The sequence below is a fragment of the Micromys minutus genome, assembly GCF_963924665.1.
Source record: "Micromys minutus genome assembly, chromosome: 25".
Classification (NCBI taxonomy): Eukaryota; Metazoa; Chordata; class Mammalia; order Rodentia; family Muridae; genus Micromys; species Micromys minutus.
Genome location: NC_137960.1, coordinates 14,858,870 through 14,871,763, shown reverse-complemented (window position 1 = coordinate 14,871,763; position 12,894 = coordinate 14,858,870). Strand labels below are relative to the sequence as shown.

Sequence of the window (12,894 nt, the reverse complement as noted above, 5' to 3'; positions counted from 1 at the left end):
TAACTCATGCTGCCATTATACTCCCTCATGCGGTTTGGAGTTATCCCAGTATTTATTCAGTAGATTAAAATGGATGCACATTTAAACACCATTTATAAGCCATTATTTTGTACTCTGCTAAAGCGGTCTATATAACTGTCTTGTTATGTTTGGTGTAAAGGAAACATAAAAGCATTGCAGCATCTAGGCAAACAAAGTGTCAGGACAACTTGGGGACATCGCTGGAAGTGGTGGACAAAGGTGGGCAAGAGGAGACAAGGACAGGCTCTGAATGACAGTTTGCTTTTGGTGACAGCGGCATATGCATGCTTCAGTGGGGACATCTGATGGTGGATGTATAACAGAGGGTAATGCTCCTATGGGAAGACAGGGTGGGGTGGGGTGGGGGAGGGGTACGAAAGTGGCGTTAGCGTCCGACACTGATGTTACAGGTTTTGCAGCTGGGGTCTTTCTTTGCATTTGCAGTAGACAAACTCATGAGCTGATGACCAGTGATTTCTGCCACGGTGCCCAGGGAAAGAGCCACAGGGTCAGTGTAAATGACTTCTAAAATGACATCCTGGGCGTGGTGGTACACCAGCTTCCCATCTTCTTCTGTACAGGTCAAAAACTTATTATCCTTGGAATTTAGTTGAGGAAGGCGCTGCTTACAAAATTCATCTCCTGGCGATCCCACAGGGGCAATGACAAGAATCACATAATGATAAGCAGTGTACATACAGTAGAAGTCCCCAAAGTATAAGTTAGTATTGGGGTTGAAAAGTTTTTCTGCTGCGATCTCAAACCTGTATCTTCCATATGGTGAATCCTGGGGTGGCTTCCCTGTGTTGAACTCAGTGCTGCAGCTGAAGAAGATGCCTTCCAGTTTCCCACTGATGGGTGACCCGTGGCTACCACTGTTATCCTTGATGGAAGGCTGCATAGCATTCCCGTGGTGGTCTCTGCCAGAGAAAGGAAATGGCCATTGCTCACTACAGTCGTGGTAATTTTACTGATTCACAGATTTGAACAGCGCAAAGATCACCACCCACTGTTAAAGATCAGGCTATAACGAAATCAAGGGGAATGTATCTTTTGACACTACTTATCATGGCCTTGGACCCAAAATAAAGATGACCTACAAACCTTGGGGATCTTTAGCAGTCAATTTCCTGGACTGAAAAACTGAATTGTAATTAGAAGTCTCAGAAGTGACAGTGGCTCCATCTGTACTTAATATATTTCACAAGTGACTTTACATGAACACTGGTAAGGAGAACTTGGTTAAAGTGTGTGCTGTCCACCCAAAGAAAGTCCATCCTATCTGGTGGCTCTGGAGAACTGAGCTTTGCTGCCACAGGTCCAGATGCCTCCCATGTTCATTCCCAGAATCTCCTTCACATTCTGTGGTTTGAAGATAGAGGCTGCTGTCACACAATTGTTGGAGGCACCTTGTAACTGTCCATGAGTTCCAGTAGCATCAATGCTAGGCTAGACTGGAGTCTGGGGACACTGTCTGTGGAGTCATACAGTTGCCTTGGCTACTGAGACCAGGGACATCATTGCAAGACAAAAAACAGAGACTACATTTTTCAGTTTATGACCAAACTCCAAAGCATCCAACCTAACTAAAGTTCAGTATGCCATCTGAAGCACATGCCAATGAACGAAAACATGTTCCTACAGTAGAATTCTCCAACTCATCTTTTTCTTGAAGGGTGCCTACCAGCATATTTAAGAATGAAAAGTCCACACTAGTATTCTAATAAGGATAGTGTGTGTGTGTTACTATCACTAGGCTTCTCAGAGTCTGTGAGACAATAAGGTATGTTGGGGACCTGAACAGCAACAGGCCCCTGATTTTATCACCTGACAACTATCCAGTGGAGTTTATTAAAGAAGCAGATTAGAGGAAACACCAGGCCATAGGGAGGCCAGGTGAGAAACTCAGTCTAGGAGCAAAGCCTGTATCTTCTCCAACTTCCTTTCCTACTACCTGAAATATTGCTCCTTTGTTTTCCCATTTTCTTCAGTTTTCAGGAGTTTCTGATGTGCCTTGGTATAAATTTTGTCAGAACCTTATACCATTTGGGGATTTCTCAGCTAAAACTCATAGGCATATGCTATTTGCTAAATTTGGAAATATTCCAGCTCTGTGAGTCTCAGCCCCACCGCCCTGTCCTTTCTGGGTCTCTGACAACCAGGTGTAGCTTGAAGCTGTTCGTATTTTAATGCTAATTTCACTTCCCCAAGAGGCGCAGCCTAGTCAGGTACTCAGAACTTCAAAACCTTCTCATTTTAATTAGTAAAATAGAGGTGAGAGCCAGTGATTGGGCAGGGAAGGGAGGTGGAGAAAAAGAGGGTGAGAGGTCAGAGGACAAGGGAAGAGAGAGGGGTTCTAAGATGGACCTCCAGAAGAATGAAGTAGATCCAGGTGGGATTAATTGGTGTTAAGTAATTATGAACATTTTAAGTATTGTATGAATCTTATCTCTCATATAGAAGGGCAGTTTGTATCTTTGTCTATTTGATGTAATCTTATTGAGTTGATGGATTGAGAGTTTGATATATAAACTTGTATGAAAAGCTATCGGGCAACAGAGTTTTATTTGTGCCAGAATTTGGGGTAAAGAAACACCCCAGTATGGACCAGCTAAAAAACAGGCAGAGTGAACCACCAGAGAAGGGAGACGTGTAGACGAAATGAGATCATGGGGTGGCTCTGTTCGTGACAGAGGTACACGAGGCTCTATACTAGAAGTGGGCTCATGGAGTGAGACCCCGTGGCCGACATAGAGATAAGCCTTATTATTATTATTTTTTTAATATTTACTGCAACAATCAAGCAAGTGGAATCAGGTAGAGAAGCACCTAGCTCACTAGTGAACATGAAGAAGATAGGGGTGCAGGAGGCGTTTTCACTGAAAGTTAAGGTATGCTCATTTTGGAGTCATTTTTGTAGAAGAGATGAAAATTAGTTCAGCCCTTATGGATTGAATCAGAATTTAGCTACACCTTCTTCAGCTGTAACAATTTGTAAAGACTACCAGGCCTTGTAAGTTTCCTTTGTCAAGCATTCTGAAGGTAACATTTTAAAGGGATACTATTTAAAATGCAAATCAAGATCCAAGAAAGGAAACAGCCTTATGAACTGCCTAGAAAAGGGAAGTTTTGTTGTTATTTGTAGTCTTGGGGCTTGAACCTAGACCACTGCTTGCCAAGCAAGCATTCCCCTGGAGCTCCACCTCCAGCAAAATGTTGAAGAATTCTCCTTATGCCTTAGTAACGGTATTTGTATTTAATGCTTCAAGATACAACTTCCATGGGTTTTACTGCTGCTATTTTTTAAATGAAAACAAAAGTAAATTTTGTTGTTGGTACAAACATCTTTCAAGCAGGTTAACTGGAATTAAATCATGTAATGTGTACAATTACTTCATCCATTTCTAGGTGCTTGGATTTTAAGTGTTTTGAGTTTTTGGAAGCATTTATGAGAACAAATTAAGCAAATATTGTATGTCAGGAAAGCCTCTTCCCATGGAAGCATCAGAAGATCCTAGAGAAATACTGCCCTCCAGTGGCCACACTTAGCAGTAATTGGCAGGAACCCAGAAACTCGAATAAACAGCAAAGATCCAAAACTGTTCTTAATGGAGGCATTAGCAATAGTGGAAATTTTTTCATCTCCAAATTTGATGTTTAAAAACATAAAAACTTTTCCGGCTGAACATACTAGCCATCCTCAATTAACGGCTCACAAGCACAATAATTTGTCACTCAGTTTAAATTAGGTGAATGACATCCACTCAAAATTCTATAAACTCTAGGCCACTTAGAACAACAGACTGAAATCTGTCTTTATAAGATATTCAGAACAAAAAGCAGACACGTTTGCTGTCATCAAAATACAATACAAAATACACGGCACAACAAAGTACTTTGGTTTTGTTCAGATATAAAATGTCCCCTCAGGCATTTGAACACTTGGCCTTCAGCTGGTGGTACCTTGCTTGGGGGACTCCGTGGGGGGGGGGGGGTTAGGGTTTAGCTTAGCATACCAAGCTACAGTCTCCAGGCTGTTTGGTGCTCTCAGCAGCACCGAGCTGCCTGCTACCTTGTCTTCCTGGACAGACTCTGCCGGCAAAGCAAAACGTCCTTCCCATAGGAGGCTTCTCATGACCTCAGTGGTGAAAAAGTGACCAAGGTCTACTTCTACTACATATAGGCTGAACACACTTCTTCCTCTACCATTCCTTGCATTTCTACAGCTTGGAGTTCATTTAGAAATATGACTTTAAGATAAATTAGAAAAGTATGCAAAAAAAAATTTTTAAAAACACCCATCAGATCGTCCTGATTCTTTTCATACATAGTCGTGTGAAGACAAAACTCCTTTATATCTCTAAGTGATTAGGGCTCTTACTTGTTTTCATTGTTTCTGGTCAGGTCCCTTGGCAGCCCCCTAAACTGAGGTAGAATTCCTGGTGACCCTCTTGCCTCGTCCTCTCAAATGACAATAGTATAAGCTTGAGCCACCACACTCAGGGTAAGGCTTCAAAGCAAAGCAGATTATGTGGATTGTGTGCAGAAGTTTAGAACCACTGTCATGTGTCATTTTCAAAGCCTTTGTCTCCTGGGGCTGGAGAGATGGCTCAGCAGATTCAAACACTGCTGCAATTCCAGAAATCTCATTTTGGATTCCCAGTTCACATGTTGACTCATGCCCACATGTGATTCCTGTTCCAGGCAACCCAAAGGCCTCTCTGGCCTCTGCAAGAATGTGCTGTACAGACGTATATGAACTCAAGATACCTAAAGAACACATAGATATTGTGATTCTTACCGAACATATTCAAAATATTCTCTGTGTTGGTTCCGATAGAAAACAGAGAACTTAAGCATGCGTCCTGCAATCACGTCAGCCTTCTCCAGCAGCTGTGTGAGATGAACTTTTGAGTAATCTGAAAAATGTAAAAGTGTTATAGTACACAATACAGTACCAGAAATGTCAGCCACATACTCGGTAAATCAGAGATCATTAAAACACATCTCTAGGGAATTCAACTTTGTAAAATAGGAACTTATCAAAAAAAAGATTCATTTTCTTTCTTTGGCTTATTTTTATTTCTACATAAATATTTTTGTCATGATTCATGGTTATTTCTTAAAATATTCGTGTGCTTTTTTTTTTTTACTCTTTCAAGTTAAAGACCCTGAAGCAACAGTGTTCAACAGGGTTTCATAAGGTACCAGCATCCTCACCACTGGTAATCGTCAGCTGATACCATGAGTCATGCACCTCCTACTCTCAAGTGCAGCATGAAGCCAGAGCTGGTAACTAACTGCCTGAGGTTGACAAGCTCAGTAGAGCCATTTTACTGGTGCAGAAATTGCAAATGGCCAAAGTACAATGGTTCTCATAGCCATTAGGCCTCTGGATCCAGCCACATAGTCTCCAGCTACAGTACAATACAGGCCTCTACATACTTAGATAGTTTTGATTAGCTTTTGTTTTTTAAATTTGAGAATTACTGTCAAACTCCTACATCCAAAAAAAAAAAAAAAAAAAAAAAAAAAAGGAAAAATGTTGATATATAAGGATCAGTCAAAGCCCAACCTGGTTAAACTGATGCAAGTAACAATGTACCAAACACATGCACAGCTAGGTATTGAGGCTAAAAGACAACAACTATATGATTCTCTTTGAAGGACTCACATCTAAAGGGAAGAAACATAAACAAGGACAACATTATGATACTGGGTTGCTATAGACTAGACACAGGTTAGTCTGGTACAGTCTATTCTATCTCCAATACTTTGCACAATGCCTAAGTTACAGTATAAAAGACAGTTATTCAAACAGTTTTCTCAAAATTCAGACTCAGGGGCATTGATAAAACTTAAATAAAATGGTCCTTAGTTAGTGAGAAGCCTGAACAGCAAACTTCCCTTCGCTTTCAACTATGAAAACAAAGTCATGTATAGAGAAAATACTGCAGAACAGTTGAGAGCTGTCACTTGTCACCTCCTAACTCCTCACCAGAGTCAGGAGATGTAGGAAAATGAGAAAGTAGTACAGAGGTCACTCCATGAAAAGATGGGTTTCCTTCTTTTTAGTTCCAGAAGTAAAAACAATGCACCATATGACAGCTTATGCATCTCTCTCTCTCTCTCTCTCTCTCTCTCTCTCTCTCTCTCTCTCTCTCTCTCTCTCTCTCTCTCTCTCTGTGTGTGTGTGTGTGTTAGGAAATGCCAAGCTTTTCTTTAAGCTAAATAACTCATAGTATCTCAGACCTTTCTTTAGTATAAAGTAGGTTCTGGCAGATAAATTATATAACTCCCTTGAATTGGAAAATACCAGGATACTATTTGTGTGTTTACCTAGAAAAATGAATGTAGTCTAGGTGGAGTTCCATTTAACAGCACTGTTGGAGACCAGAAGTGTTTCAGATTTTGAATTTGGGAGTATGGAATATTTGCAAACACTTTAATAGTTTTACAGTTTCATTCTAAAAATCAAAACTGCTCCAAAGTTCAAAATATTTTGGGCACTTTTATCAGAGCTCAAAAAGTTCAAATTTCAGGGGCTGAAGAGTAGTTAAGAACACTTGCTCCTCTTTCAGAGAATCTGGTTTAATTCCCAGTGCCCACTTAGTACTGACTACCAGTTACATGGGACCCAATAACCTTTCCTGCCTCCACCCTCACCCCCCAACACCAGGCATACACACTGAAGCTCATATGTCTATGCAGGAACTCACATATACATAATTTTAAAAGTACCAGATTTCAGAGTATTCTGATTTAGATTTTTGGGCTGCAGAGATGCCACCAACAATATAATAAGCAAAGACAATGTGTGTGCATGTCCAACTTATATTAAACTTCCCTTGTTAGGTGCTACAAAAATAAATAAAAAGGGGATTCAGGAAAGGACTAAAGGAGGTAGATTCCAGAGAGGGAAAGTAATTCCAACATGGTACAGAAAACAGGAAAGCTATCTTCAGGGGAGATACCTTTGCTTGCTGTTAATTCAATGTGGGCACCTTTAGCTATTTCATTGCTGACTAGTCAGCTATAATAATTATACTTAATCTATCCTAAAATTTCTATTTACACGTTCATATCTCTAGTATTGTCTAACTATCTTTTAATTGGCATTTTGTTTTTCTTAATAGCAGATTAAAACCCATAAAATAAAGATAAATATAAAAAATATGGTACTTGCAAGAAATTTTTTTTACCTTATTCTCAAACACTGAAATCTTTAGCAGTCAAGAGTGTTAAAAAAAAAGTCTTATCATCTTCTTCACAGAGTAAACAAAAAGGTATGAAGATTAAACAAAAATGAGATAGGATTTCAGCCCTAGAACATGCCCTTAGAGTTTTATGTTGGGTTTGAGGTTAAGAAACAATAAGAGATACCAGGATAAGTAGTGGGCATTCCTCAGTAGCATCCAAAAGAATGCAAGTGTGAAGCCATTGAGAAGGGGTGGGGCTTATCTGAAGATTCTCACAGATGGGGAAGTTGCTAAGCAACCTGGAAACAGACCAGTCCATTATTTTCTAGACTTTTTTTCTACAAGCTCTTTTATGTTCAACAGCGCCCCCCACTTCCCGATTGTATCTGGGTGTGTGCACATGCACAGTATGGAGGTCAGAGGTCACGTCAAGTGTCACTCACTTTATTTTATAAGGCCAGGTCTTTCAGTGGTCTAGTGCTTTCCAAGGAGCTGGGCTGCTTGGTTACCAAGTCCCTGGGAACTGCCTACCTTTGTTATTTCAGAGCTGGAGTGACGAGCATATGCCAGCATGCCTGGCTTTTTAAAATGACTTCTGGGATCCAACTTAGGTCTCCATGTTGTAAGGCAGGCACTTTAGTATCCGAGCTATCTTCCCAGCCTTCTCCAAGGTTGTTTTTTAATAGGAAAAGGTCACCCAGGTGAAGAGGAAGCAGTAAAGCCCCATCCTGCTCTACAAAAGGAGAGCAGAGCAAAAGGGCCCAAGGACACCAATTTTTATATGTCCTAGGGAGGACTACCAGCATTCCCAAGAGAACACTGGACCATTCAGAGGGTCTCCAGACCAAAGACTACTTAGGGAGTTTAATGAGTTTGTGGAGAGCTTTTTCAAGCCCTTCCAGAACTTAGGTGAAAACAGCAAACAGTTTGGCTGTTTTCACCTAAGTTACTGAGGTCTGTCTGAAACTTAAATGCTGCTTCTGGCTTCCTCCCTTCAATATCTATGACAACGAACACCCCCTTTACAATACGAGGCTCCAGGAATGTTGAGTGGACTCCGAAATTACATCAGTTTTTCTTTGCAGAGCTTTCACTTTGAGGAAACGTACACATGCAGCGAAAAGGCAGTCTGAGTCCATCCCTCAAGTTGCTTGCCTGAATATCTCAGTTCCTTCCAACCAATATGAATTTTTGTGCTTATAATGCAATGCAACCAACAGCACTAATGCAATGCTCACCTTGTAGGTATGATGAGTCCAAGCTGATGACTGCCCTCCCAAGAACATTAATTGACATAATCCACAGCTCCCTTACCTGCTGTACAGAATTCTATAATCTCGCTCCATTCAGACACGACATAATCCCCATCAACTTGTTTTGAGGCAGTCTGCACCGCTACCGTATACTCAGTCCTTGGGCTCAAAAACCAGTGTCCACGAACAGTCATTGGCAAGGGAACAGCTTTGGCCACCAATTTTGTTGGAACATCCTAGGAAGAAACAAAAAGGAAGGAAGAAGAGTCGGGAACAAATAAAGGGAGGAACAAGTCGGGCAGGAAGAAATAGGGAGACGGAAGGCTATTAAAGCAGGACTTTCATCACCTATGAACAACAGAGGAACCTGAACTCCTGGCTAAGAGCAGGGCCCCTGTTTAAGAACACCCAACAATTATCATATTTAAATTCTATTCTTTGTATGCAGAAATTAAGCAGGGAAGATCAAGAGATAGGCTTGACATCCTACAGTTCAAAACCAGGAAAGGACTTTCCAGTCACCATTATTTATAACATACAGTTTACCTCTGTGCCCACTATCTTCCTCAAAGCAGATTAAAAACAAACAAACAAACAAACAAAAAAAGACATAAAAGAACCAAGATTTATTGATTTAATGTCTATTAAATTAAAAATACATGTGCTTGATTTTTATGGCTCCATAATTTTATGAGAGGTTCATTACTAAATATTTTATATGTAAAGGAGAGAACGCATTTAAAGTAGATATCAAAAGAGACAAATCCATTTCACATACAGATTAGGGAACTTTCCTACAAGTATGGTGTCTGTGTGTCTGAGAAAAGGTTAGGTCTGTTCAAGCAACGATTAGAAAGTTAACCCTCGGGCTGAACACTCACTACATTTCCAAAGTTGTGGGATGGGTGGAGTACAGTCAGACCTTCAAGTATTCATCACTTAGTGGTAAGCATATCAAAGATGCTTTAAGGCAAATGCCGGCAAAGAGAATAGCCATGGTGAGAACTGAAATTTGATAATGACTGGCGTTCTTTCATGTTCTTTCACACCTGTCTGCAGTATGCTAAACTCCTCAATTCTATTTGGTTTGTGTCAGCAATGACGCAGAGGAGAAACACTGGGCCAGGTAATGGTTCTTGCTTATTGGTCACATCTGGAGGAAGGGCTGCACATATCACAAAGGGGAACAGCAGTAGAGACCACAGGGAAATTTACCTCATGTGAAGCTTAGTAAATGAAATACCCTCCCCACTTAAAATTGTTTTTTTACTCTTTAGGGCATATTTTCACTTTTAAAGTGTTTACATAATTCCACACAAGTTTTTGAGCCAATCAGTATGACTCAGGGAAAGATGTGTGTGCCTCAGTAGAAATTATAAAGAGCTTATGGCACATTCTTCTGCTTCTATGGAAGGATCTTTACAGATCCTTGGTAAACACTTCAGCTATTCTTCTCACACAGAATAACTGAATGGTGAGTTGGGAACAGCCTTCCTTTCTGCTCTAAACTCTACTGCCCTCTCCAAGCCAGTTTCAACTTCATTTGCATAGCTTTTAATATAAATGAGTCCTAAAAGGATTATCTCTTGAACTAGCCTTGTATCACAGATCAATTTCCTCTAATGAGCTTACTGTTGATTTTTATCTTTGTATATAGTCATGATTTACCCTGTTGAGTGGCATTTCATCTTTCTCAAGAATTTGTTATGGGAATAATGTTTTAAATCACATAGAATTTTGATTCCTCTTCATTGAAATTATTCTTTCTTCTAAAATGTCTTCCAGATGAAATGGCCTAAGTCTCCCAGGTTTTACCTTGTGTTTAAACTTGTTTGAGTTCTTGTTCTCTTTCTTGTTGAGGTCAATGAAGTAGTGTGTGATGCGGTCCTTCGACTTGGAGTCCATATCCCATGAGATCTTGAAGGAGTCACATGTGATGTTACTTATCTTGATGTTATGTGGAACAGGTAGCTCTTCCATCTCTGCTATACCACTGTCTTGAGATTTGTTACCTGCCAGAAAGTAAAGCATAGAAAATTAGTTGCTTATGAGTGGATTTTCTATTTTCAAAATCTTCAGTGAATATATATACATATATATATTTATGAAATGCTAATAAAAGATATTTACAAGGCAATTTCAACAGTTTAAAAAAATCAGATGGTTCAATCCTATGATTGCTTAATTTCCATTTCCCAATTTCTGATTAATAGAAACACATTGCTGATCCATTTTGCCTATAAAACATCAGCTTTGCCTGATTAGGTTCTCTTTGAAAAGGCTCAAAGGACCATTTTTCCAATATAACCAGTCAACGCTGATCCTAAGTAACACAGGTCTTCAGACGCAGACGGTGCCACAGAAATGCTGACAACAAAGTGGACCAGTCAAAGGAAGGAGGTGCTTCTGTACCATGAGAGGTAGCAATGGACAGGGGCAGAGACTTGCTCCTCCTATTTCACCCTGGGAACATCGTCTAGAACAGCAGTGTACAGAGGCACTACTGTACTAGTGTATCAAATACCACTAACGTCTACTCATGTACTCTGCCAAGGGTGTCTGTGGTCATCGTTTCTCTATGACACCTTGATGAATTCAATCTAGAGAGCTGAGATAATAAACAAGGCTAAAGACAAAAAAGCTGTGTGTCATGATGCCCGGTCTTGTTAAAACTGAAGAATCATCTCTGGGCTTTCACTGGGGAACTCATCACCCCCTTTCTGGCAGCACAACAGAATGGCTGAAGGCCCAAAGAGAGGAAACACAGATGGGCTTGCCATGTGAACTTGGGCCATTTATCTTATTCAGCAAAATGTGTTGAGTAATTGATACATATCTAACTCATGAAAAGCTTTTTGTTGTTGTTAGAATGTGAGAGAAACAAATTAAAATGTGGAGATCTGTGATTAAATCCTATTTTCCCCTAAGGGCATTACAAAGCTTTTATTATGCCAATAATCTGTATTTTAAGGCTATACCTCACAGCCCCAGTTCTAGACAGACTGCCTTTATGCAGCTGTCTTACTTGCTTAGGAGAAGTTAAGAATTAGGCTGACTTTCTTCCTCCTCATACGTCATGAGATTTTTGCCTATAAAAATGGACAGAACGAGAGTGGACGAACAGCACCATCATGTGGTAACCACACAGTCATTCCCGGTTTCCTGTCAAGTGTGTGCCCACAGTCAGCTTTCCTTCCTCAGGAAGACAGGACTTTGAGTGTAATTCTGGGGGTGGTGTGATGGAGCCATGGTTAAGAGTGCATGCACCTCTCTTGCAGAGAACCCAGCATGCACATCTGCACTCCATAACCTTCTTCCTCCAATTCCAGGGACTTTGCTTCCAGCCTCCATGAGCACCAGGTACACCTGCCAAGTGATACATTATATGCACAAAACAAAGAATTATAGTTCTGGCCATAATACTTTGTTGTTAGATGATTCTAACATGTGTTGCTATTGTGCTAATTAGAAATACTGAATACAGAGCAAATACATGGTGTCATATGTTTTGTCTATCTAAACAGGAATCCTACTTAAAAAATATATTTCACAAGCAGCTCCTAACAGCATTTATTGACATGCAGGATAAAAAAAAACATTGGCAGATTATGCCTAGGAATATTTACATATGGCTTACTGCTGAGCTTAAAGGGCCTTATACATCTGTACATCAATGCCCAAATTAAGCACAGACTATTTATTTAACCCCCGAGGCAGGGGAAATCCACTCATATTATCATCCCATCCTTACCTAACCATGTTCCATTCCCTGGGTACTTGAGAGTCACTACTCTGTGACATGTCTTCTGATGATCTGTTCTGTACAACACGGTCCTCCATGATTGCCTCCTTTCAAGCCACACAATGCTTCCCAGGTTCATCTACGTTACACTGTGATACTCCCTTTCATGCCTCGAGCAGCCTTTGTACCTATCACCAACACTGATGCTATGTGTAGTCCTGTATGAGTTTTGGTGCACACACACACACACACACACACACACATACACTGAATTCTCTTGTGTGTATCCCCAGGAGTGTGTGGGGGAATTAGAAGATCAGTGACTAACTCTCACTTATTGAGGCACCAGAAGGCTATTTTTTACAAAGGAGTGACCCCACTTCACAGCCGCTCCAGCAGTGGATATGGATTCTTACCAAAGCCTTTAGAGTCTGTCATTTTGACGAGTTAGCCTTAGCACCTTTCTCGGAGTTAGATTGCAGCATGCGTACCTTTGGAAGGAAGGGTGCAACAACAAAGGGCCACCTTAAGCCAGAAAGACACTCTTACAGACCTCCAACCTGCTGGCCCCTTGATCGGACACTTTATCCCCACACTATGAACGTCGTTAGAGCAGAAGTGGATTGAGATCGTCTGCTACCATCGTTGTTTATTTCCTTCCGTGTAGCTAGCAGAAGGC

At 40.6% G+C, this 12,894-nt stretch overlaps 1 protein-coding gene across 1 annotated transcript in view; it reads right to left on the bottom strand.

Annotated features, from left to right (window-relative positions):
• Window positions 1-406: 406 nt before the first annotated feature.
• The window catches only part of PHYHIPL (phytanoyl-CoA 2-hydroxylase interacting protein like), a gene marked incomplete at both ends in the record, with an annotated part of 37,055 nt that continues 24,567 nt past the window's right edge, over window positions 407-12,894 (bottom strand). Inside the window, 4 exons of the mRNA XM_080937761.1 lie at window positions 407-941; window positions 4,823-4,940; window positions 8,535-8,709; window positions 10,289-10,485. Coding sequence (XP_080793887.1) covers window positions 407-941; window positions 4,823-4,940; window positions 8,535-8,709; window positions 10,289-10,485 — 1,025 coding nt within the window. The remainder of the gene's footprint in view (window positions 942-4,822; window positions 4,941-8,534; window positions 8,710-10,288; window positions 10,486-12,894) is intronic.